Source organism: Oenanthe melanoleuca, chromosome 8, assembly GCF_029582105.1.
Source record: "Oenanthe melanoleuca isolate GR-GAL-2019-014 chromosome 8, OMel1.0, whole genome shotgun sequence".
NCBI classification, from domain to species: Eukaryota; Metazoa; Chordata; class Aves; order Passeriformes; family Muscicapidae; genus Oenanthe; species Oenanthe melanoleuca.
Window position 1 is genome coordinate 13005188 of NC_079342.1, and position 27553 is coordinate 13032740.

General features: G+C 36.3%; 1 protein-coding gene across 6 annotated transcripts; it reads left to right on the plus strand.

Moving 5' to 3' along the window:
• Positions 1-27427, plus strand: ODF2L (outer dense fiber of sperm tails 2 like). 6 transcript variants are annotated; one of them, XR_008841127.1, is made up of 19 exons: positions 75-169; positions 1478-1597; positions 1957-2019; positions 2256-2327; positions 3622-3738; positions 6550-6735; positions 8066-8175; positions 9655-9790; positions 10337-10447; positions 11653-11757; positions 12245-12391; positions 12921-12977; positions 14336-14421; positions 14506-14668; positions 15591-15716; positions 16380-16791; positions 22653-22827; positions 24693-24900; positions 27150-27427. XR_008841127.1 is itself a non-coding variant. In XM_056498155.1 (16 exons), exons 2-16 carry the CDS (start codon positions 1490-1492, stop codon positions 16506-16508), a joined length of 1716 nt encoding a protein of 571 aa, XP_056354130.1. In that variant the 5' UTR covers positions 75-169; positions 1478-1489; the 3' UTR covers positions 16509-18105. The 6 variants fall into 6 exon arrangements, 5 of the variants coding, with proteins under 5 accessions (XP_056354134.1, XP_056354133.1, XP_056354130.1 ...); XM_056498155.1 differs by lacking the exons at positions 22653-22827; positions 24693-24900; positions 27150-27427 and having other exon boundaries at positions 16380-18105; XM_056498157.1 differs by lacking the exons at positions 22653-22827; positions 24693-24900; positions 27150-27427 and having other exon boundaries at positions 162-196; positions 16380-18101.
• Positions 27428-27553: the final 126 nt, after the last annotated feature.

Here is a 27553-nt window from a genome sequence, read left to right on the forward strand (position 1 = left end):
GCAGCGACGGCGGCAGCCGCAACGGCAACGGCAACGGCAGCGGCAGCGGCAGCGGCAGCGGCAACGGCAACGGCAACGGCAACGGCAGCGACGGCGGCAGCGGCAACGGCAGCGGCAACGGCGCGTTGCTCCGGCGACGGCTCCCGGCGGCGAGGAGTGGCGGGCGCAGGTGGGGAGCGGCGGGAGCGGTGCTGAGGTGACAGTGCCCCGCTGGAGCGGTGCTGAGGGGCAGTACCGTACTGGAGCGGTGCTCAGGGGACAGTGCCCCACTGGAGCGGTGCTGAGGGGACAGTGCCTCACTGGAGCGGCGCTGAGGGGACAGTGCCCCACTGGAGCGGTGCTGAGGGGACAGTGCCGTACTGGAGAGCTGCTGAGGGGACAGTGCCGTACTGGAGCAGTGCTGAGGGGACAGTGCCCCACTGGAGCGGTGCTGAGGGGACAGTGCCCCACGGGAGCGGTTCTGAGGGGACAGTGCCGTACTGGAGAGCTGCTGAGGGGACAGTGCCTCACTGGAGCGGTGCTGAGGGGACAGTACCGTACTGGAGCGGTGCTGAGGGGACAGTGCCCCACTGGAGCGGTGCTGAGGGGACAGTACCGTACTGGAGCGGTGCTGAGGGGACAGTGCCTCACTGGAGCGGTGCTGAGGGACAGTGCCCCACTGGAGCGGTGCTGAGGGGACAGTGCCCCACTGGAGCGGTGCTGAGGGGACAGTGCCTCACTGGAGCGGTGCTGAGGGGACAGTACCGTACTGGAGAGCTGCTGAGGGGACAGTGCCCCACTGGAGCAGTGCTGAGGGACAGTGCCCCACTGGAGCGGTGCTGAGGGGACAGTACCGTACTGGAGCGGTTCTGAGGGGACAGTGCCCCACGGGAGCGGTGCTGAGGGGACAGTGCCTCACTGGAGCGGCGCTGAGGGGACAGTGCCCCACTGGAGCGGTGCTGAGGGGACAGTACCGTACTGGAGCGGTTCTGAGGGGACAGTGCCCCACGGGAGCGGTGCTGAGGGGACAGTACCGTACTGGAGCGGCGCTGAGGGGCAGGAGCCCTCGCCAGGGGCGGGAACCGCCGGCAGCGGGCGCAGGGGCCGTGAGAGGTGAGAGCCCGAGTGTGGGCCCGGGGCGAGGGCTGGCGCTGAGTGACCTGTGCCCCTGAGCCTTCCCCTCCGTGCTGGGGAGCGTGGAAATGGGAAATAGCAGTTGCGAGCTTTACTTTGTGCTTCGAGCGTATTCAGTTTTCTGCTGTGAAAGCCTTTGCTTTCTGAGCATCATATTTGTGAATTCAGTGCTAAGCGATTGCAAGTTGTGAATTCTTGTGGAAATTTCAGCACATTAGCTGTGTTACATCTCTGCTGTGGCTGGGGTTTATTTGATCCAGTCCTAGTCCCACTGTAGTGGGAACACCCTGGCACACCAGTAATATTTCATTTATTGATTTGTGGAACACCAAGATGTGTTAACATATACTGTCTTGTTATACAGCATTAAACCAAAATGTCATCATCATCACAATCATCCTTATCTTTACCTGTACATGACTGTACTGTTCCTTCATTGGACTCTGATCTTCAGGAAAAATTTATTCTTCTTCACACCGTTGAGGCAAGTTCATTCTCTTCCTGTTAGGCCTGATTTTTAAAATTGTATTTGTTTTGTTAACAAGGTTAAAAATATGCTTCCTGAATGATCTGAAGTAGGTGATATTTCAAAAAATGGCAAAGTGACAGTGCTGGACATAGCAACAGCACAATGAAACTATGGCAAAATTCTTATTTGATTTTTTCTGCGTATATTGATTTGCTATGATAAATGAAACATGATGTTTAATCTTCCAAGGTGTTGTTTTCACTTAGAAGTAATTCAACTCAAGAACTTGGTTTTGGAGTATATCCAGGAAAAATCTACAGAGAGTAGAAATCAGTTATAATCAGAAGAAATTTTTAATGTTTCCTATGTTGCAGTTAAACACTAAAAAGATTGACACTTGGATGCAGGAGCTAAGTGAAGCTGAAATTCAGAATACTGTAAGTAAATTAAAATTTTATTCTCTTTGTTCTATGCTGAATATCTGAAATCGGCTACTACCTTACAGAGTCATACAATTTCCAGTAAGAGTGGTGAAGTGGGAGTATTTGTGATTTACCATCACAAGGTGGAATCTTAGTTTTACATCTGAAATGTTCATCATTGTGCATTACTGATGCTTTGTTGTACACAGACATTAGAAGAATTTCTTTGTTGGTTTTTTTTCCCCATGAAGAATCTCAGGAAAAAAATACTTGAAAAGGAGAAACAGATTAAAGAACTTTCATCCATGCTTCAGTGTGAAAAAGTGAGTGACCAGTTCCATTAGAATGAGTATTTTCTTCCAACATACTAGGTTCCTAATCAGAAAAATAGAAATTTTGATTAAAACAATTATTTCAAAGACCTGTGAAAAAAAGTGAAATCCTGAAAGATTTTTCCTACAGAATTATCTTCAAACCATCAAAAGTGTAATCAAACCAACTAGGGATACAGTTATCCCTAACACTAACGTCCTAAGATGGCTTTTAACGTTTCATTTACCGATTTCCAATATTCTGGGGAAAAAGTACTTATAAGGAATAATGAACATATCACTTGGCTGGATAAACTTAACCAGCTGATCATAATAAAGGAGCTGTGAGGGCTCTTGTTATGTCTTTGTCCTTATCTTGAAGTGAAGGAGCACATTTTCATGGAAACATCTTTTTGCTTGAGAATAGAAAAGCTGAACAGAAAAGCCTATAAAAATTCTGAAGAAATGCCAGCAGACCTCAATGTTGATGGGATCTATGTGGCATACCATGCCCTGACAAGAGACATGTTGAACATGTTGAACAATCTAAGGCACCTAGTGCCTGAAAGGATAAAAAAAATTCTATGCTATCCCCTTGTTCCTTCTTACATTAATTTCAATAAATGGCATTTTCATCACTACTTGACTGAATCTGCCTTTATTCCTGGTATCTATAATGAACACTTCCACTGGTACATTCTTTTAGTCTCTTTCAGTCTCTACTGATAATATGATTCTTTTCTACCTTATTACTTCTTATTTTGAATGAGCCAAAGGAATCAAGTTGAAAGAAATTTCATAGAATCATCTGACCTGAGTTCTGGTGACATAAGTTTCCTATTCCTTTAGGATTTACTTACCCCCCAAAATTACAGTTTGAATTAAATGTATCAATAGTTCTAATAGGAGATGGTGGTCTTTGGAATTTAATGAAGGTCAGTTCAGGTCTAATTAGTCAGAGCACAGCTGATCAGTGTGGCTTAGTGTTAGTCATCCTACTAGCTGGATGCCTTTGCTTAGCCTGGACATCTGAGTTCATGCTTCCAGGCCTTATTCCTGCTACTTAAACTCAGAATAAATATGATACAATAATTACATGTAAATTATTTCAAGTTGGTGATTTCTGTTTAACATTTATAGAGTTAGTAGAAAGTTACTGCTTGTGATTATACTTGTAGAAATATTTTATTTTTTCTAGGTTTTGAGGACATTCAAATTTTAGTTAGAAACTACAGCATACTAGAAAAAATACAGAGAGTGTAGTACAGCATAGTCCAACAAATTTGTGTTTGTTCATTTTTCTTAGATCAACGTACAGAAAGGAGACCACCTGTCAAGATCAGTACAGGAAGTACAAGCTCACTTGCAGTGTCAGATTAAAAGAAAAGAAGCAGAAAATGACAAATTAAAAGTGAAAATACAGGTCAAAATATTTTTACTTATGTTTCAGTTTATTGGGGGAAAAACAGAAAAGTAAAGCCTTGCTGTGACCTATTTTGAAATCAAATTATTGGTAAAGGAAAAATCCAAACAAGTTAAAATTGTAAGTATTTATGTTTTGCAAGATCTGCTTGGCTACACTATTTTAATTGCAAGGATGTTTGGGTTTTTCTTATTTTCTCACCTTATGCACACTTCTAGTGTAGCACAGTAGAACTTCAAAGTTCTGGTGAAGCAAAGTGAAACGGGCGTAGAAGTGTTTGCACTCACTTAACTGCACTGCCTACAAGACCGTCTCCATATGGTCAAGAGATAGGCAAGTGTCTTGGTGACCTTCTGTTCTAAGGGAGCAGTGACAACCACACCCTGTTTCTTCTTATTGTCTGTGAAGAACCGATAAGTCTCTTAACACTGACTGGAAGTGAAACACTTAAGACTAGTGCCTAATCTCACTTTGCTTAAGGAAGGTTAAATTATTTCCATTTTCTGTTCTAAAAAGCACAAGTTAAATTTGGGTATTTGAGTCAGTTACTGGCTTTTAAAAAGGCAAGCAAGAGGTCATGTGTGAAAGGCTGGGGCTGTATATGGCCTCGGAACACAGTACCTGAAGCATGTCAAGAACCATAGGCATGAATGAGAAAATGTTGGCTGAAAACAATGCATTTCTAATTTGCAAACTTTTTTACTAGCATATGTCCCCTGATAATTGAATCGTTTGATTGTTACCCAACCTATATCAAGGCAATTTCAAATCACATCTATGTCTTCGTAAATGTCTCATGTTTTCTTCTAAATAAAAGTTGCTTGCTTGTTCTACCTAATACCATTATAGAATTCCAACAAAATTTTCATTAGATAAAATAACTTGATATACAGCTGTATTATCATTCAAGCTGTATTTAAAAGCTTAGTTCACATTCAGAAATTGCTGAAGTCATTTGCTAGCTTAAATACTGGAGATGATTTTGTTAATAACTAGGCAAAAGCTTGCACAAGCTTAGCATTACTCCTATGAAATTAGTTCTCAATTTGAATTTATCTCAGCCACTGACTAATGCCCAAAGCAGTTATTTTTAGTGTGATTCTGACCTCCCGTGGTTAGAATCGGGGATAGCAGCTGTCTACTTAGACTGTTAAAGACATCCATACATAGACTGAAATTTTCTGTTTGCTGTGTTTGTTGGAGGTATTTATCCACCACCTCAAGTCACATCTTTGTTTATTAGGTAAGCATTTATATAGGAAAACCACTTTTTACATATTTGGGTGTTTTTTGTAATTTCCTTTTTTTTTTTTTTTTAAGAAGTATACTTCTCCTTTTTTGTGAATCCCAGTACCTGAGACCATCTTTCACTTGGAAAACCACATACATTTTGTTTTGATTGTGTAAAAGTTTTGGGGCCATTAGCAGGACCTGTACTAAGAGATATCCCCTCATGCATAACATGCATACTTTGTAGCAACTGGCAATGAGTATCTTGAATAAGTCTGACACATTCACATATTCAGTAGGTAACTAGTAGTACATAATGTAGTGTCAGACCTAGTCTAAAAGGAAGGAAACAAATGCATTAATCATTCCTACAAATAGAATATTTATCACTGTACTAAGGAAGTTGACACTGCTGTCTTACCTACATTGCTGGAGTTTGATGGAAGAATATTAAGAGATATGAACAGGATTTACACTTGTCTTTATGAAACTAGTTGTCTGTTGGTCGCTTGGTAATTTTTGATAAGTGGATCTGAGATTTTCCTTGAATCAAAGTCTAGTATTGCTCTTAACGGATATCATCATGTAGTGTTTTAGTGTCTGCTGTTATTTTCCATTCATATTTGTGTGGTATATAGATGAAAAATACAAGTCATTAAGTTAGCTTCCTGCATGGAATGGAATCAGTCTTCGTCAGAGTGATGTAAACACCTAGTTAGTCAGAAATAATAACAGCAATGGAAAAAATATAATGGCAATTGTAGAGCCCAGTTCACATCTTGGTTGCTTTGTACACGTTTCATAGTATTATTAAATGCATTAAAATGCATTTCGGCTTCATTTTTTATAAGAAATACTTTCTTCACTAAACAAATCTGTGCCATTAATAAAGTGGGGCCATTTTATGCACAGAAAAAATCAGACATCTTGCAAGGAAATAGTATATAGTCATCTAATCACAGACCATATCATAATACATATGTTAAAGAAAAGACCCCAGCCATTCCTAGATTCCAGAATAGATTCCTAACTTTAAAAAAATGCAAGCAAAAAAACCCACAAGATACTAGTTTTAAGAATAAAATTTCATATACAGTAATACAGCTTATCTCCAGACCTAGTAGTGTGTGTGTCACTAGATTCAGAGCACATACTCTAATACTTCAGTGAACATCACTGGTAGCATCATTAAGGTGATATTCTTTACAGAAATAGACTGATGAAACCATTTCATTTTCCTCCTCATAAATGGCTTTAACAGCCATACCATGCTTTCTGTGTGGAAATTCTGCTTTCATTTGCAAGAGCACACAGACATGGTTAGATTACTGTCTTTTCTCCTATTCCTACCTGCTCCTGCACCTTCACAACCACTTATTTTCATCTTTGTAATTACTTTTTCTCTGTATTTTTCTTGTCTACTGTAGCACTTAGCTAACTCCTTTTTTCAACCACAAGATTTGAGATACCAAGATTATATGGAAACAGATTGTAAATGTAACAGCTCTTCCTGATTATTTTATAGCTCAAAATTATCTGTAAGGTCTAGAATTTGAAGGGTTAATTTTAATTGTGCTGCAGACTCTTGAAAATAAACTAGCAGAGTGGAAACATCTAATTGGTGAATACAAGCGCCAGAAGTTAGCCGTAAAGGAAGCAAGCGAACAAAAGAAAATTGCCCTGGAAAAGGCAGTAAGGTCCCAGAAGCAAAGAGCTCAACACTTAGAAGAAGCTGTGAAAGATGTAACCTCTAAAATAAGAGAACATGTAAGTGACTATGATGTCAGCAATGTTGTGTTGTATTGTTTGAAATTGAACAACTGAAAGATTTTCACATGTGGAAAAAAAAGTCGAAAAGTTTGTTTATGTTGTGCTTGTATGCCTTTTGTTTTGTTGCTTATTTGTTAAGGAAAAGGTTGCTGTAGGTGTCATGAAAGCTGTTACTATTAACTGCATTCGTTTTGTTATACTTTAGTGAATGTCTTAAGTCATTGCGCAACATTAAGGTTGCACATTTTAAGCTGTAGAAAATAAGAGAAGAGTTATCAGTTTTTGGTTAAACCTCTCCTAGTCATCCTGTTAGTCCTCTATGGATAAGCATTGACTATCTCGGAAATAGAGTGTACTAACTGAGAATCCATGACTGAAGTTTGAACTGTTAACTTACTTTATTTATTAATATGCAATGTCTCGTGTGGTTATTTAGCTTTCTCTTTCTAAGCTGTTTTCTCTGAACCTTTTCAAAATCCAAGCATAAAGCTTCTTCCTTAATCCAAGTTGTTCCTTGGAATCTTGCTTTGCCTAACAATAGTTTGTAATTGGTCAAGAAAGGTCAGGTGCATCAGAACTGTGCTTATTGCCCTGTTTGGATTTCCTAAGAAGAATATGTTTTCACACTATTAGATGTGCTGTAATCATTTTGGATATGTCAGTATTAAAGACATATTTTTCCTCTTAATGTACCAGGAGATGATTAATAATGATATTGTCAGATCTTTGTGAGAAGGCAGTAGCGGATCTTTAACTAAAATTAGCAGTTCAGAGGGACAGCAACTACCTCCTGAACTTCTGATGTTTTGTAGTCACATTTGTTTTCTTCCTTGTTGAAAACCTGGTATACTTTCAAGATAGCATGTATTGGTTAATGATCTATATTAATTTAAGGGATTTTACCTAATATTTAATTTCTTACCAAGCTAGTATTTTAATTCTTAAAGTATTTTGGCACAGTTTAATTTTTTTATTAATTTATGTAATTTATATGTAGTTGAGATGTATTGAAGATAATTTTTTTGATAAGAAAAGATTGTCATCTTAAATTTTGAAATGTTGTATTCTACAATTGATATATAGTACCAGTGTTTATGTCTCTGCCTTGAAAATAAGTCTGCACTTAGACATAGATTTTTTAAAAATGTGGGTGATTTTGTTGATTTTATTTTGAGATGAGAGAAAATTTTTATTGATTTGTACAAGAGAGATCCAATAAAACCATTTTATATTAAATAGCTCTTGTGCTTAGAAAAATTTGTAGAATTAACGACATTCTTCAGTGGCATTCTTTTGTTACATAATTTATAATTTCTGCAACCTCTAGGATGTCAAACTGTGTGAGATACTGTCAGCCTCTGATGTCTGGAAAAGCCAGCACGATAGAATAGTTGAAGAAAAGACAATGTTAGAAGCTCAGGTAGAAGATCTTGAGAAGTAAGTTGGACCGCTGATCTTTTTTGGTTTTTTATTTCTGTAGTCACAGAGTGTTGATATTTAGTAGTGCAATACTCAGTGTTGACAATGAAATTGAGTTTATTAATATTTTAAAATCCTGAGCAGAGTTTGGAAGTTGGAAATAAGAACAAATTTAAGATTTTTAGCCTCCTCTCTGTTGCATTTCACTTCTTTTAAAGTTTTATTCCCCTTTGCCAGTAAGAAACATTCTTTTTCCTGCATACCTCTGATCAGCCTGAACTTGCTGACAGCTTCTATGTGGCACCCACATAAGCACTTATTTAATAACTGATTCAACAACTTGCGTGTTAACCCTTGTATTTACAGAATAGAAAAAGGTTCTTTGTCTTCTAGGTCCTACTTCAGACTAGTGATGGCCAAATTATTTCAGTTCCACTAATGTACCACCTCAGTAGAGGATAGAGAAGGGTCCCTCTCACATACCTTTTGAACAATTCACTCATGTAAGGAAAAGCAAAACAAAATTATCCAACCTTGTTCAAACTACAAAGCCAAATCTTAATGTACATGAAGGATATACTATTTTTGGGGCAGACAATGACAAATTTCCTTTTACCATTTCTGTTGCTAGAAATATGGACTATAAATTAAATCAGCAAAAGAAACTTTTAGTTGCCTTTACTCTAGGTCGAAGACAACATTTATTTTACAAAGAACTTGATTTATACTCAAGTATTCAACAGCTCACATTAAACTGGCTTGAATATTTTGGTTTTGTTCCAGAAAATCTGGCATTTCTGAAAATACTTGCAGCAGATTTTAAAATTTAACCAGCATGCAGGTAGACCACATCAGTCTAGAAATCCATTTAGCCTAGTGTTGGTCCAGTGTGTATAAGAAGGCATCTAAGAAAGAACAAATACTCATTCTGCTTCCAGCTGGTTTTTGCTGTTTTCATTTCAGCTGAAAATACAAGTCTTTGCTTGAAATGTGCCATTCTAACAGGACTTGTTCTACTAAGAAATGTGTGGCTGCCTAAACAGCAAAACAAATTTTGTGAACTTTATTAACTAAAAAAAAAGAAAAAAAAGTGGTGTGGCATAGCATAATTTTCTGCTTTTAGTAATGGGAAGTAACATTCCTAAAGTTGCTAAGGAATGTTCTTAGTAGAACATTATGTGATATGCTCTATAAATTCAATATAATTACATTTTGTGTGCATATGCATAGTTCTCTTGGAAGTATAATTTGGTGTTCTATAATTGAGCTAAGACCCCTTCCTTGGAGTAGAAGCTCTCCTCTTACAGAGAGTTTACTTCAGAATATAAGTAGATAGTCCTTTCTTTGGATGTATAAATGCATTCCCCCTTTTATATAAATATACACATACATAGATATATACGATGAAGGAGAATGTGTTAAGGTTCAATTTAGTTTTCATAGAGAGAGCTTTGGAAGCATTGTGTATTATAGAGAACTTCTTGCCTGTCTAACAAGGCAGACCAAAGGCCTGATAGAAGACCTGGAAAGAAGGGTGGAATGGAGAAGAAATTCACAAGAGGAAATTCTTGGAAAGCTAAATTCTGTTAACTCTGAAAATGAAAAGATTCACCTTGAAAACAAAAAATTAGAGGTGAGATTATAAATTATTATTGAACAGCTCTACATTTCTCATATATTAATGAAATAACCATGTTAATTCTCTTTGGACCTTCTGTCCAGAGACCCCAGACCTGAAGAATAAAGTTTGCCATCCATTTATAATAGTAAGAACAAATGAGATATTGAAAATTTTCCAGGGCAAATTTATGGCGAAGGTAGGAACAGGATTGTCTGATGATATATCTGCTGTTTATTTTACTGTCAATAACAGCGCAATTGCTTAAGTAGAAATTGTTCTTCTATGTTTGTTAAACTTTCAAATTAAAGAAATGAGCTTACTTCAATTATTAATTTCAATTTTAAAAGAGTTTACCAGTTTTTTATTGTATTTCTCATCTGATACAAGTGTTCTCATTGGCTGAAAAATTAGTTATAGACTATCATTTTTGTTTGACAGGAAAAATACTTACATCGCTCTTCCTGGTGCCAGCAAGTCACTTGCTTGTAATGTCTTATTGTAGAATGTGTTATTTTGGTAACACTTTTAAAATTTTTATATTTTCTATTTTTGGTCAAGGCTTCCCTTGCTACATTGGAGAAAAGGACACTGTCTGTTGAATATGAGTTGCTACATCTGCAAGAAAAAGCAAAGCTGCAGGAAAACCTTGTGGAACAGCGTAAAAATGAGGTGATTTACTATCTTTGAAATCTTCAAGTATGTTTTTTTTAAATCTGTAAGCTGTTTTGAGGAAATTATAAAGGTTTTGTTTGTAAGAAATCTGTTTTGTTGTTATGGGGATTGTAATACTTTCGTAATATTAAGTATGAAAGAAGAAAGTGCTCCATATCAAAGAATAGTCTTCACACTGTTACGAGTACGCATAATCTGTACTGAATTGTGTGAAGCCCACTTGAAGCTCATTGAAGCCAACAACAAAGCAAGCTTGCTTTGACAAGATTTGCTTCCTGAAAAGTGGGTTAGTGACTCAGTAAACTAGATATTTTAAAAGTTTGAGTCTGATGTCTTCAGTGGATATACTGATGATATTTTACCTCTGCTTGGCCATATTTTATCTTCATGTTCCGAAGAGCATATCAGTATTCAAGTAAGTTCAAGAAATTCAAGTTCATTCAAGAAATATATATTAGGGTTAGGGTTAGGTTTAGGTTATAAGTATAGGGTTATACAAGTTCTTTTATTTCAGTAGGTAAATCCACATAGAAATACCAGTGAAACAAATAACCAAACTTAGAATGGACTTTTTATCAATTCATATTTTATATTTGGCTTTATTCACACAGAAATTTTAGAACATTGATTCAAATGTGTCTATTTCTGCTATATTATAAACACAATTTCACTGATACTCTTCACTTGCTTCTTTTTTAAATCATTGGCAAGAGAAAAGAAAGACATGATACAAAATTTAGAGTAGAGCCAGAGAGTCTTGTCTTTGGAATGCATCATCACAACTAGAGTTGCTGTCAGATTTAAGATGGTAGATGTAGCTCCAGGTAACAGCCAGCCTCAAGCAGTGAGTGGACAAATTCCCTAGCTCAGGGCTGTAGTGACTCCAGATGGGAGGTGGTGTCAGTGATAGCTGTTATGTGGGGAGAGAGGTGTGAGAAGAGTTGTGCTTCTACAGCACAACTGTAGCTCATTCTCCATCGTCGATAACATACTGCTGATATGACAGTGCTCTTTACCTGGTAACCCTTTCGTACTTGCTGTGACAAGTAGGATAATGAAAATAACTTCAAATAATGACAAACTTTGAGATACTGTTTAGAAGTCAAATATTTTCCTTTATGCTTCATACTAATTATTCTATCTTTTCTACATTTAAATGAAGGACCTTGCAAATGTATGTGAAAAATGTATGTTTGTCCTAGGTACGAAAAACACAAATTACAGTAGAAGAATTGAAATCCAGATATGAAGCAGTCTTAAATGAAAACAAAAACATAAGAGAATACAAACACTTAGAAGCATATAAGGTAAGGTTTGCAGTAATGAAGAATGTTTCCAAAAAATTCTGTAGGATACAGATCTTTTCTACATTTTTGTGATCTTATTAGAAGTCAGAAGGTACTGTCTCTTGGTTTTAGATTTCTGAGAGTTTTACTGACTGCTGTCTAAAGCTGGTGTTTTTTGCTGTTTTTTATCTTTTTGACAGAACAGTTGTGAAAGTTGTGTATGGAAGCAAACCTACTATAAGTGTTTTTTTAAAACTAGCAGTTAAAATTGAGACTCCATACAGAGATGAGTTATACATTTTTTAGCAGATGGAGCTGAACAGTGGAACACAGCGCATTCTTAAGCATCAGAACAGAACTTGTATCTCTGTCAGCATTTTATAAAATAGGTGCTATGTAACTTGTATAGAATTTTAGCTTTATTACCTACATGAAAATCCATTAAGTATGACAACAATTAATTTAGGATTTTCCACTTACGTTTTTCTCCTGTGATGGTACTATGCAGGTGAGGGACAAAATGGAGGCTGAGTTAAAGGAGTTAGAACATGTTTGTGACTTGCTGAAAGCAGCTGAGGAAAACCAGCAAAATCTTCTGTTCTGGGAAAGGATCTCTGCACAGAAATGCAAAACCCCTGGGGAGCTGGAGCTTCAGGTGATTAGAACATGATGATTTCTAAAGATAAATGAGAAAATTATGTGGAAAAAAGTCTCTGGGGCATTTTTTACTATTGGCGTTTGTGACAGTGGCAAGGTTTCCTTTGTTATTTTCCTCATAAATCAAAAACTTCTGTGGAAACAGCACAATGCAAATAAAGCTGTTGCCAACTGTAATTATGTGAATTCATTATGTGGCCAGACTTGTTACTTTTAGAATGAGTATATTCTTGATCTTTTTGAATACTGATGTCCTGAGATGTGTTGCAGAATTCTTGCCTGGATATAAATGAAAGTCCAGATATTGTTTATATCTAGTAGCATAATTCAATTCTACATTAGTTTTGCTTTTAATGGCTAATTTATAAGCCATAAAATATTTAATCAGATAAATTATATTCTTGGTGATGTATAACATATTAATTATTGCAATGTTTTAGTTGATTAAGTATTTTAAAAATATTCTTTAGTAGGATAATTGCAATGTTTAATTGTATTTAACATTAATGCTTGTATTTTCTCTAAAGCCTGGAAATGGATTTTCCTTGAATCTTTTTTTCTCTGACGTCAATTATAATGGCAGGGTAGGTTTGGGATTTTTTGTTATTGTTTTTTGTCTGGTTTTTAATGTGCTTTTAAGTTAGAAGAACACAAATATCAAAGGTTTTTAAGTTAGAAGGGTGGGAAAGGGGCTTAATCATCCTGCTGTGTCAGTAGGAAAACTACTGAGTGAATGTCTGTGGTCCTGTAGACTTTATAGAAAACGTAATATAAATTGCTCTTGATTTCTGATTCTTCCAGAAATGTTCATAAACTCTTAAATCTTCAAGTACTTAAGCAATAATTAATTAATTTTGAGGTACAAAATTTATACATATAAAATTATGTATGTAATTTTAATCTAACTACATGTTTTCCTGAAAAAGTGCAGAAGACCCTCTTAAGTACAGCAAAATATTTGGGAATATAATCACTAGTCTGGTGGAACAGCAGTTGAATTTCATCATTAAGTCTTGGTGATAGATGTCATTTACTCTTGACCTTAGGACCAGAATTTAGGAAAATTCATTTTGAAAAAATTGTTCTCACTGCAGAAAACCTCTCCTGGGTTCAGCTGGACTAATTTCTGCTATTACCAATCTGCTACAAGAACAGCCTGTAATTCTGATAAACACGACCAGGCAGATTAGCTCAAGCTGCTGGATGGGAGTAGTTGTAGTCCAATGTCGTTCACTGAGGTGGTCCAATGAATGGTGGTGGTCACCCCTTTGAATGATGGCACCCACAGGCTGTTGATGTCTGTTTATTGCTAACGTGCTGTTGATGGGTGGTAGAAGGAGCAGTAATCTCATTGCTACCGAGATTTGAAGGAAAACATGAAAGTTTAGCACTCTGGATGCTGAGCAAGAGAAAACTGTCTTCTTGCTTCCCTCATTTTCTGCTGTTGATATATCTCTTCTCATGAACTTGATTGTCTTTTGTGATATTCTCTCCTTTCTGAATTTCTTTGCCAGTGCTACACTGTTCTCCTATGAAAACTCTATGTATATGCAGTGTTATTTTTGTGCTTCCTGTGACTGTATTGTGAAGGAGCCTTTTTTTGCTGGTCAGGTAGACCTGACCAGCTCCTAATACACAAGGCTGCTTGCGCATCGCATGGAGTTTTTTAAGACTTTTTTTACATAGCAGATTTTCAGCCTTAAAGTGTTTATTTGGTCACCAACTTTGGCTGTATTTTACTGATTTATGATAATTATACAAGGTAAAATAATACAAGATAACATTTATTTGATTATAGTATAGCATTTGTCTGAATAAGCATTGTATTTATCTGAAATTACAGTTAAATTTTTTGATGGCTTTTAATAGACAGGCTTACTTTACTCCAATAAGATCCTGTACAAAGCCTCTTCAACTAGAGAATATATTGTCATTTTCACAGGATAATTATAGTGTAATTTCCACTGGCAATCTTTGCTTAGAAGAAGAGATCTGTAACATTCAAAAGAAATATGAAGATCTTCAAAGGTAACTAGAAAAATCTGATCGAAATTAATTCCTATGCTTTTCTGCAATAGTGAATTATAATGCACCAATCTGTTTTGTGTAAAGGCAATTAGGAGAGATGGAACATCAGAATGAAGAACTTGCTTATCAGCTCAGAAAAGAAGATGAGAGTCTTCAGAGCAGTAAATTGCAGCTTGAAGAGAAAATGGCAGAATATAATGCATTAACCTCACAACTTGAAGCTGCTTTGGAAGAAGGGAGAAAAATGGTATTGGTGATTTAATACATCTCTCAATCTTGCTTGCTACTTTCTATTTAATAATAACATTAAAAATGAGCTTGAGAAAAAATTATGGGACGAGACTATTTTGCTTGTAGGGAGAAATATGAAAAAGTTACTGTGAATTTCTGCATGTTTTAAATATGGATGGAACAATTCAATTTCTTTGTCAAGTTTGGATCCTATGGAAATAAATAACAAGTTTCAATTGACCAACATTTTATTATCTTTTTTTTTTAATTGACAAATCAAAATTCTTTAACCACCTTATATTAAATCCCACACACAGAGCAAAAATTTTCTGTACAAAAACTTAATCTTACCTTTTATTTTCTTTGTTATAAAAGCCCACAAGAACGTTGGTGTTTAAGTCCTTCTCTTTTTAGAGGAGGAGTTTGCATTCTTTCTGTATTAAGCTGAATTTTGTCATTTGTAGAAATTATGCAAACAGTAAATCAAATTCAAGAGGAAATGTAGAAATTTAGATTGTAGTGAATTATATTAGTTTAATCAGAAAAAATGCATGAAGTTATAAGTTCAGATTAATAATGTAGAAATAACCATATGATTTTTGACAACACTGCCTAAGGATATTTCTTTGGTTTTGAAAAAGCTAAAATTTTGACTTGACTTGAAAATAAGCTGAAAAGGGTTCCCCTTGTTACATTTTTTTCCAAATTGAAACAGCCTTCAAATTTAGCCAGACTATTTTACAGATTCGTTTAAGTCCTGGGCATGGGAAATAAATATTAGATGAAAGAATAGGAAATAGAGCTATTAATATTAAGAGATAAGAAAATGAACTGATTTGGGTTTAAGAGTAAATATATATGTATTATATAGATAATTTATAAATATATATGTGTATATATATAACATATATATCCTTTCTCTCTCATTACTTTCATAGCTAACTGAAGAACAGAAAAAAATGTCATTCAAAGAGCAAGCCTTTCAGACAAAACTGTTACTTCTTGAAGCTGAAGTGAGAAAGAGGCAAGAAGAAAAAAAACAACTCCTCTGCTTATTTCACCAGGTGAGTAAATAGTGCTGTTAGTGATTTAACAAATCACTTACCTTGTCACCATTTACAAAAACAAGTTCCATTTACTGAAAATGCACTATTAATACAGTCAATACACACTTTTCAGAACAGTAAATTAATTTAGCTTGATAATACACTTTGTACATTGACATTTCCCATCAACCTAACAGATGTCCAGGCTAACTAAATCACTTTAAGAGTATTGAGTTTACAAATCTTAATCAGTACAGTTTTCACAACAAGTCAAAAATTTTAAAAAAAGTGCGAAGTTGAAATTTCCCTCAGAAAAATTGTGTTCAGGAAGCATATCTACATTTGATTTTATGCATAAGAATCCCATAATGATGTAGTGATACCTTCTTTTTTTTTCCTGAGTTAATGACAGTAATCTGAATTTACTATTTTTATAAATTATTGTAGGCCTTTTTTTGATTTTAAGTCTATCCACATATGTTCAGTTTGGTCCTTACTGAACATAAATTAAATCTTCAATCTTTTGAGGCCTTTTTTAGCACCTTTGCTTTTGTGGAGCCTCTGAAAACTTTTACAAGCAAATAAAGCTATAAAAAAATAGGTAATTTGTGTCTTAGATTATTATTTTGATTGATTTATATTTTGTTTCTAATTTTCTATGCATTTCTCTTTTTTCATTAGAATGAGAAGCATCATGAACTACGTTTGAAAGAACTGGAGAACAACCTACAGAAATCAGAGAACAAGACCCAAAGCATCCAGAATTATGTGCAGTTTTTGAAAGATGCATATATAACAATGTTTGACTGAATTATTTAATCTATTTTATGGCAAAGAAACTTGTCAAGATTGCCTCCCAGTCTTGTTGGAGGCAAAGCCGTTGAGGCCTTGCACTATTTTGACAGATTAAATTCCATAATGTTAATTCTTCCCTAGGAAAACATCTGTTGTGGGCAGGAGAAGCAAGTCAGTCATTACTATATATCCTACTGGCTGGTCACACGTGGGGAATGGAGCTGATATTCCTTGTATGACCCATTGTGTTATCCATGGCACAGCAGTGCAAAGGCCGAGTGCATGACAGCAGCAGCAGGTGTGTATATCAGGCTATGCACACAAAATTGGTCTCTGAATATCCTGGGCTGTAAAATCTTGCCTGAGTCCTTTTAGCCCATGATAAATGCAGGTGATCACAGATTCTTTCAATTCAGTGATATCTAACCTGTTAAGAGGGGCAAAAATTGAGATCATTAGGTTCTTTCCCTTTTTTCCCCCTGAAGTGTAGCACCAATTTAGCCCACACTGCTGTACTACATGAGAGAGTTGCCACCATAAGGCTGTCCCATCCAGCCATTTTTCTCTATATCCCATTATGCTCAGGAATATGCTACAGTAATATTTTATAAATATAAGTAGGAATTTTTTTTAGATACAGGCATAGTTTAAGCTGTGAATGTGCTGGCGACACATCTCTAGTGAGATATTTAAGTATTTGTCTGAGTTTAGGAGCTGCTGTTCAGTAAGATTGACTTGTGCCTCAGGTAAAACACATATAAATATTCAGCTGATACAGGGCTAATATAAGAAACAATTCTGAATTTAGTTTCAGTTCTAAATTCTAATTAGTTTTATAGATATATGCTACGATATGTCTTTTAAAAATAGTACATTCAGTTAAATATATGTGATTTACAATGCATACTTTAGTAATACATATTTTTTGACCAAAAACATATGTTTGTTTTTGCATAGACAATAGCCATTCTATTTCATTGTTGATTATTAGTAATAAGTTGAATACAGACTTTTTTTTTTTTTGCAAATGCTTATCCATCTTAACAAATATTGATGTGTGTTAATGATCTGCTTCTGTGCACTTTTTAAAAATAAAGTTGTCATTTATTCTATGACGTTAATAGCAAATATTTATTTTAAATTTGGGGGGTTTGCATTACACACACAGAAATATTTGGATCCATTTAGTTCTGATTGTGCTAATTATAAAATACCAAAACCTTTTTGAAAGTCATCATGTATGAAGGAAAATGTTCAGAAATAAATTGTTCAGTCCAGTGCATGAGTGGTTTTCCAAAGCTCATACTGCAAAACTTTGCATTGGGACATGATGCAAGGATGTACAGTAGCTTGATTTCAGGCTATATTTTTACTATCCAGGAAATTAGATTTTGTTTTTTACCTTTTTAGTTTGCTTTTGTTTCTTTTTATGGTTCTCCATTACCTTAGAAATAGGGCTGATTGTCACAAAGATAATTTGTTTTTACTCAGTTCCTTTTTGATTTGCTGTTACCTTATTATATATTTTCCATTTAAAAAATTCATTTGTGACTAGTTACTGTGGAATATTTCTTTCTAGTAAAGAAAATAATAAAACTTTGTCTAATTATGGAAGGATCTAGCATTTACTTGAGATTGGTGCTTGTATTTTAGTAACGGTGTAATGTATAGCTAAATTAGTTCTTGCCTTGTTCATTTTGCAGTACAGAAATGTGTGCTGTGCCACAAAATTCTTGGATACAGCTGTACTGATCTGACTGCATTTTGGGGTTCTACTATTTTCTTTAAAGCAGTTTATTTTTACTGTCTGCGTCACATAGAAAAGTGACACAGTTTTATAGTAAGAAGTAGACTAATTATGCTTGGTTTTGGGGGTCACTAAGTAGTAAAGTTTCCAAAAGTTGAAGGTGGCATGTTTTATATGCCATCCATATCTATCAGCACCCTTCACTCAGGATTTCTGGTATAGTGCTGTTGGATTTCAGCCTTTCATAAGGCTGTTACAACTACTAAGAGTCCAAAGGCAAATCATCCTAGTGGTAAGTATATCATCCTCCCTCAGACAAATCTAGTGCCCTTAAAAAGCTGGGTTTATTTGGAACATTAATATAGTTTCCAGGAAGTAACTGGCTTTTTTCTTTGAGTGTTTGACAGACCAGATCAAATACCTGATTAACATACTGAAATGCTTTCTTGGCATATTAATCTACTTAATTTGAGAGCAATAGGGAAAAGGTCCTTTCACTTGTAGAGACTGCTGCAATCCTGCCTCCCTATTGCAGCAGAATAAACGTAGCATTTTGTTGGCTGTAAAACTGTACCTTCCAATTTATCGACAACATAAATATTTAATGTGCCATTCTGCCTTTTGGTACTGCCACTAAAAATTGAAACCAGGTCTTACTGGTTAAGTTTAGCATGCTTTTCATCCAGTTCAATCTTTCAAACAGATCTTTGATAACATCTAATTTCTAGAGCAGCTGTTATACATCCAACAACAAACATCTCCCAATCTCCCATCAGCGTTTCAGGCATGCAGAGCCCTTGTTCATTATCATCGTGACCACATTCCTATTCTTAGCAAAGCTTCTCCTTTGCCGAGCAGCAGCCTACTCTGCTGTGGCAACAGTCCACTTACTAATTTACAACTCCACCCACTAAATGCCACTGTGAATTATAAACTACTGAAGTAAACCATGTATTTTTAACAGCCTCAATTTTACCATCATGGCTGTTTATAAAAGTCAAAGATGTTTTTGAAGTGCAAAAATGCTAAGTTGGCATTTCAGGTTGTTCTCAGGATGTTTGCTGTTCCTCCATAGTAACATTTCCCCTTCTTCTCTCTCCTTGAGAAAATCAGTATATTAAAAAACACAAACTGGTTTGTATCAACATTTCACTCTCTTTCTAGAGGAAAAAAATCTGGAGAAATCTGAAGAAAGAGCCAAATTTAGGATCTTTCAAGTATTTGTGGAAATCCTTTGCGAGAGTGGAAAAAATATCCAGTTTCTTTCCATTTCAAATAAATTTCCTTCTTCTATTAAGTCTGGTTTTATTAAGATTGTGGTTCAGGAGAAACTTCACATGGATATTTATGAACAGACAAGAAGGGAGTTCAAGTTCTCTTCTAAATTTTTTCCAGGCAGAAAAAAAATCAGTTTTAAATAATTTTCTAAAACCTGTTTTGGAAGTCAGATTGGAGTTACATTAGAGTCACCTTTGCACACATGAGAGTCTAATACCTGAATAGTCTATTCCAAGTGAAGTTGTAATATAGCCCCAAAACTTGTTGCTCAATTTAATTTTGTCTTTGCTCTATATGTTGCTATTTCCATCAGCTGTGGAAGTTTCAGAAATTCTGGATGATGCACTTCATAAGCATTATATGACTCTACAGTGAAGAGTGTTTCAAACAACCATTTCATTTTTCTCAAAAATGGCAAATTTCAATGACAGTTGTAATTTGGCCAATCAAGTATCAGAAAAAAGGCAATCATGCCAAAAATTCCTCAGGGTGAACTCATTAATTATTCTCTGGTGATAATTTTCCTATTTGCCTCAACCCAAGTAGCCCAGATTTTACATGTAGACTACAGCAGCAACTGCCCCTGCACAGTGTATTCTTTACCAATCTCCTTAATATTCAGGATCATCCCAAACTTTCAGGGTTTTCCTATTCTTTTATGTCCAACATTGCAAGGTTTGATTCCAGATTTTGATGATTTGACATCTACTTTGATCTAGTTTTTTTAATACTTCCAACCAGAGATCAAAATGAAGACATGCATTTGCAAAGTCGTGTGAAAGAACATGTGGATTACAGAAGTCTTTCTGAGGTGAATGTTCTACCAGTATGCTTTGAATGGACGGCTGGATGTGGATAGTTTTAGATGCACTGTCTGACTGTGCTGTCAATTTGCTTCAAGAGTAAGATTATTTCTTTTATGATAGGTGAGGCTTCTGGTGGGGCATGTGAGATGTGATCAGACTTCCTGCATTATCTTACCATTTTATGTATTTGATTAGCCATGTAGAAGCTTAAATTCTTGAATCTAAAAATCTGGAATTAATTATCCTTGCTTAACATTTATCACACTGGAACAGATTAATCATCCTTTGAACTAGATTGTTTCCATACCAGTACATTACTCAAGATTAACTTGGCCTTATCAAAATTTTATTAAATTAAAAATCATAGGCCAATAATAGAGGTTTCTGGGTCACTACCCGTCCCAGGAGTTTCCTTCAAAGCAATCAACAGCTATCAGTAAACTGCTGTGTTTATTCTGTCTCTGCCATGGCTTTTGATGGTGTTGCTCATGGAAGGTGCTCTCAGCCACTGTGACTGGAAAATGTTTCCAGTGCTTAGAGATGGAAGTACACATGGTGGTGATTCCCAGCCCCACATTTGTATAACGAGTGTGCTGGATCAGAAATGTGCAGACATGTAATGAATCCCAGGCATGGACAAAACCTTCTTTAAAAAAGGGGGTGGTGAGCAAAGTGAGAGTGTGGATGTTTGTGGTTGTAGCTATTGTGCCCTCATGTCAAAATACACTCCTTTTGTCTGGCATGCCCACTATTCCTGGCTAAATGAAATCATACTCTCATACAGAAATATCTTAGAATGTTTGGTTTTATTCCTCAACCTACCCTCCCATCCTTCTTTAAAAACAATGTTTTTGCACTATTTCATGAGAAAGGAGACTCAATGGGTACTTCAGTATCTTTACTTGGAAGTTCTACACCATTTCTTCCACACATCCTCTGACATTATTGTTAGTTAAGCAGAAATAAAGACAAAAGTAAGTTTTAATTCACACAATGTGTTATATTAAATGATGTAACTCCTACTCCTATGCTCAGTTTCTATCTAAAACATTTTTTGACACTATAATGGTTACTTTTAAAGTCAGTGGACAGGCATTTATTAAAACTCTATAGGGGTCTTGCCACTGACATCAACATGGCCAGGACTTTGCCGGACACTTTTCTACTCTCGGTATGCAAAATAAAAAAACTGTTTCTGGAGCCGAGACTTCATTTTATTCTGAACTGTAGACAATTGTGGATCTATTCAACCCAAACATATACAGAGGTGTCACTTTTTTACTTAGTGACACTGTTCAGGAATCCTCAGCTTACCTCAAAATGTCTGTATTAAGTGCTCACAGAGCCCATGGGACAAAAAATATCCGTGCATTAAGCCACTTAAATCTGTCCAGCATGACAAATTTTACCCTGCATAATTCAATGTCTGAATTTGGCAATTTTGGTGACATATTGCACGACAAATCGTGTTTCTTAAATATGTCCTTAATAATGAGAAATTCATAGGGTAAGGCACCTGGTAACCATCTGACAGTGTCAAGGCACTTGATATTAATTTTAGAGCTCTTACTGTTCCACTGTGTAAAATTTAGTATTCTTTTCATATTTAATTTGCATATGTACTGGCAAATATAAAATTTATATTTGGACTGCACACCTGTCTGTGGGTGACAATTGACTGTGACTGTATTTTTAAAATTACAACCAGACTGAGTGTTCATATGAAAGCCACTCAGAAGAACATATTGCTGACAGCTGTTTTATTCTCTAGGTACTAAAACATTCAAAGAGGCTATAATTGGACTCCTTTAAACAAATAATCAGGGTGGTTGTAGTTCTTAACATAATCTTAAACTCTGTGAAACCAAATGATGAATTGGGGTAGACTCATTGGAGCATCTGCTCAAGAAAAGGGATGTTGAATAGCCTTTCAATTATATTGAACTCATTAGCTGAAACCCTTCTTATTGAGTATATTGATCTTATAAAGGAGAGGAGGTAATGATGTGAGTTGGTAAAAGTAGACAAAAATTTTACTCTTGTTGAACAGTAAAACTTTATATAAGGCACACAGAAAATCCCAAACTCATAGCCAATACCCTGGAAGAAATTGCTTCCCTGTTATTCTACTTTATTGTTCTTAAATACTCACGTACATCAACTTTGCTCATTTGCTTCTATTAGCTTTGAGACTATCTATATTTCATGCATAAGACAAAGAACCCTTGTAAAGCTGTTCTTGCACTGAACTGATCCTAATTTTAGAAAAATTACAGCTTTCAGTGTCAGCAGCTAAAGCACATACATCTCCTGTATCTTTCCTACCAGGGCACCGAGTTGAATAAAAGGTACAAGAATGTTGCAAAAAGACCAGAAAACTGTGTCCAGAAAAAGTGCTGGAGAGACATGAACACTCATTTCCCTGATGAACTCTGTTTGACCCTTGAGAAACTGTCCTGCCCCACCAAAGACATGCCCTGTGCCCCAGGCAAAGCCAGCCATGGTAAGCAAATAACCCAAGCCCTTCTTCCTGCCTTGAGGATCAAAAAGAGCCAGGAGCATTTGAGCATCCCTTTGCTCTTCCTTGGCACAGGATATTCTGTTCTTGCATCATCAGTGGTGGCTGGGAAGTTTTTCTCAAGGAAGCACAGTTTGCTCGAATCTGCAAAGCTTCTTTGCTATCCTCACAATTTCAAATAGACTTTCAGGACTGGAGGGCTTGGAAACCAGAGTAAACCAGACAAAGTGGAAATATCTATGCTCTCTTTCTCAGTCACAAAGAGTTCATCACAGTCAGTAAGACCAAGAATCAGCCCTCAAAAATAAACAATAAGTCCCTGGATGAACTTAGAACCTTGGTTTCTTCCTTCCCATTCCAAAGAAATCCCAAATTTTGAAGAATTTTTGCATTTTCTAATCATAGGCATATGTTAGATGTTCAGTGGACATGCAATGCACATACACAAGATTCAGTTTATACCTTGGAAAATGTTGGTATAACTTTTCTTAAGAAATTGTCATTCATTACAAGCTTGGGGAAGGTTTCTATGGCCTCTTCAGCTGTGTGCTTGCATCAGTAGGTCTCTTCAAAATGCACTTCTAGTCATCTAAAGCAGAAATACAACAGACTAGGAATGAAACTAAGTGCCTATTGCTGCTTGTTTGTTAGTCTCATGCCTAAATGCCTTGTTAGTCATGATATGTTCATTAAAGATACCCTCCATTCTAGACAGCCCTACAGCCTGCCTTGTCCACAGACATTTCTGTTATAGAAATACTTGCACAACCAGAATTATTTTAAGGGTGTTGATAGTCTGTATTCTCAGAAGGGATAATGAAAGCAACCAACTTTACCATAGAAGTACAACAGCAAAATACCTTCAATGGGAAGTTGTTTGATTCAATTTCAGGAAATCCTTTATTATCCTTTGACTTGCATACTTTTCATTTTTTTTCTGCACAATAAGGTTTCACATCATCATGATATGGTGGCTTAGGCAGGAATATTCTTGGAGGTATTGTTTTAGTACTAGCACTGGGAATAGGGAAGGGAATGAAAAAGCACACTATTATTTCTGTCTTTTATCTGACTTAACTCCCAGAGAGGATTGTTTTTGTTCAAATTTCTAAACCCCAGTTGCTCTCCTAGGGGTACCACAATTAAACTCTCTAGGTTGCTATATCACAGCATCCAATCAAATTATTATTCTATATTATTAATAACTTGTGATAATAGTGGTTGTAAAAATGTCCATGACAAGTATCACCTGTGAAAAGTTTGGAAGCTGTAACAAGGTCTCCAGATGAATGGGAAAAACCCTGGTTATTCTCCATTCTGCATTACACTATATATCAATGCCTTTTCTGCAGTAAGTAAAAGCTAATTCAGACTATATGTGATTTGTGTCATATTCATTTTTACCAGATGTTAATTTTAAAAAATTGTATGCTTAACATCAATGAGTGGTTCCTATAGATTTCCTTTAACCATCATATGGAGTTATATATATATATATATATATATATATATATTTTTTTTTTTTTTTTTCAGAGCTCATGCACATTTTTCCCCTATATAAAATAAAGAAGGTTGATATGAAAAAAAATCCTCCCAAAGAGTCCAGAGAATAAAACTTTATCAAATAATTGGTGGAGAAGTATGGTCTCCATTTAGGATTAGTATTCAAAGCAGCACTCACATATGCGTTACGTTTTTAAGAGCTTTTGCAAATTTCCTACTACAAAACTGGCAGGCATTTTCAGCAGCACCCAGTTTTTAAAGATGTATATGAGCAATGAAGGATATAAATTTACATCAAGTGAAATATAGTGCTGACTAATTCCTTGTTATTTACTCATTTCTCTCAGCTCTCAGAGTTTGAGCAGTGTGGCAGCAGGACCCAGGCCATGGACAGTTTCTGCACTTGAAGCAAGGGAACCCAAGGGACCCCATCCCATCAGGGTCTGTGCAGGTGCTTTGCTTTGGTCCTGAGTCCCCAACTCCTCTCTGCAGGCAGATTTTGCAGCCTGTTTGACTGGAAATACAGTAAATAACAGGTTTTGTTGCTACCCCCTGGTAAGTAGAGATACATCCTTGGCAATCAGCTGGGCACAGCTGCATAGTAAATGAAACTTGCATCTTTTTAAATGTTCCCAACATCTTGTTTATTTTGTTTCTGGCTTTGCATAGTAAAATGCTGAATTTTATTTTCCGCTAGTAGTAATGGTGCTCCAAGGAAAGTCTAAACATTTTTGTCGCTGTGTATGATTACCATACTTGCTATTTTGATTCACTCTTGCACTCTTGTGGAATTACCATAGCCACTAACTATATCTGATTGAATAACTGATATTTTATCCAATAAGGACAATGTGTGTGTCATGTTTGCTTTGAACTTCTATCAGTTTATGAAACACAATGAAGCATTTGTGATTTCATTCTGGGGAAAATCTCCAGATGAAAAGAAACTCTTTTGTGTTTCTTTCATTTTACTATTCACAGTTTTAATTCTACAGGCTGTGATCCACCAAATGAAGATGCTTAATTAACAGTTAGCTGCTTTGATTTCAGTGAAATCATTAAACAACTTACTTCAAAGATGCCAGATGCATTATGTTTATAGCCAAATTAGCACCCTTGATCTATTTTTAGTGAAGTTGCTCAAAAAAATACACGTACACTTTCAAGAGGGTGTTAAGAATAGGCTAGAATTAAAAGGAATAACAGTTATCAAGTTTGCTGCTGAACTGTGCTTTGAGCCAAACTGCTGACTCCATTTCACCAGAGAGTAAAGGTGCTCTTTCTTATCTACTGATTATGGTCAGTGATATCTGAAATAAAGCAAAGCCCTTCCAAACAGTCTCCCATTTCTTTCTGGTGGAGAAGGGTGTGGATGGAGCAGGTTCTGCACAAAGGCAGGATGCATAAATAGCAATGGCAGGTTCAGAAGAAGTGTAAGCAGAAATATGTAGTGGAACATTGCAAGTCTGGCCCCTGCAAGGCCCACTTCGTTACTTGCTGAATAACAAAGAATCATCAGGTACAATAGCAAAACAATAGAAGCTGTGTATAAACTTTTGCCATTAAGTGGCATCAATCCAATAATCAACCCATGGGGGTAGTCTGAAAACCACATCAGAAAAACAGCAAAATATTTCCACGTTTGTTTGTTCTGAATTGTATGTCTGATTTACTCACTCTGACTTTTCAAATCTAATTGCTGTCCTGTTATTCCCCCCAGTGAACCAAAAGTTCAGCTTCTGTACTCACAATGATTTTGAAAATATCCTACAGGATTATTATTTAAAATTCTGCTGGTGTAAAAACCCTCAGTTCCCCATTATTTTTCCTGCATGGATGCCTCTTGATAATGCATTAACTAATAGAAAGGACCAGTACAAATATACCTCTGTCAGTAAAGGAAAAGCTTTTCTTCAGACACAAGAAGGATTTTTAAGTACTTGCTGTGCTGTGGGAGTGAAATCTCACTCAGAAATGGAAGAAAAGCAGTTCCTTGGTCAATCTGACATTATTTCATTTCAGATCTTTTTTTCCCTGTGCCTTTGTGGCTTACTCTCTGATTTTCCACTGTATGCCAAACCATTAACACTCAGTCCTTCAAGAAGGCTCAGTAGAATGTAAAAGCCCATCCATAGTGACTGACAGCTTCAGCCTTTCACTTCAGAGCAATCATGACCAGTTATGCTCACTCATGCACCACTGCTGCTTCAATTTCAGGAGGATTCATAACATAAAGCATTCTGCTTTTTACTGAGTGTCCCAGGCTATCTGCTGGGAACAGTCTCCAAAGGAGGTTTTCTCCCAGTATGAATACAGACTGTCATGGAAAAACCAATCATGTTCCATATTCTTTGCATGCTCCATTCTATCAGATCAGGTTTCTGAAGTTCAGGCTCATCAGGTACAACTTTTCTCTACTGCCAGAGACCAGATAAAAAACTCAAGGGACATGTTACTTGGTTACAGATTGCCCTGGAAGGATGATGTTACTGTAATGAAGTGAGAAGATGTGTAAGTTCCTTGTGCTTCACATCTAATAAAAATGTTTTGTGGGGAAAACTCTAAGGAAGAGAACATATGGCACAAATCGTACCTTAAGTGCTAAACAAATCTTAAACTGTAAACATCCTCTTGAGTTAGAGCTATTTAGCAAATTTCTGCTGTCCTTAGGATAAGCCGATGGCTCCAGTAAATGTTATTTTACTAAGAGTTTGTTTTGTTTAGAAGTTCTATGTAAGAAAAGTGACTCGGCTGCTGTGAGGGGTTCCTTGGCAGTGACACTTCTTGCACGTCCTCACGTGCAGGAGGAGCAGCCGCAGTCCTGAAAGGCTTCAAGCAAATGGGTTGTGTGACAGCTGCAGATACCTCAGCTCCAGCTCTGCTGGCAATAGCAGGAGATCATCTTCAAGATGGAGCTGTATCTGTGAGTCAAATATAACTTTCTGTGGATGTGGATTATGTCCTCTGTACAGAAGAACCTTTCTCAAACCTTTAAAGCTTTTGCCAATTAACTGCAAATCTTATTCCTAACATATGTGGAGCTCCCAGATGGACTCAGTCAAATAAAGGCACTTTAAGAGTGTTTCTGGAGTACTTTTGTTTGATTAAGTGTATCCTGTGGTAAGCAAAACCATTACCTCCACTGGGCATTCTATCTAAATATATTCAATTTTCAGCAAAATTATAATTAAAATTTACTATGCTTAGG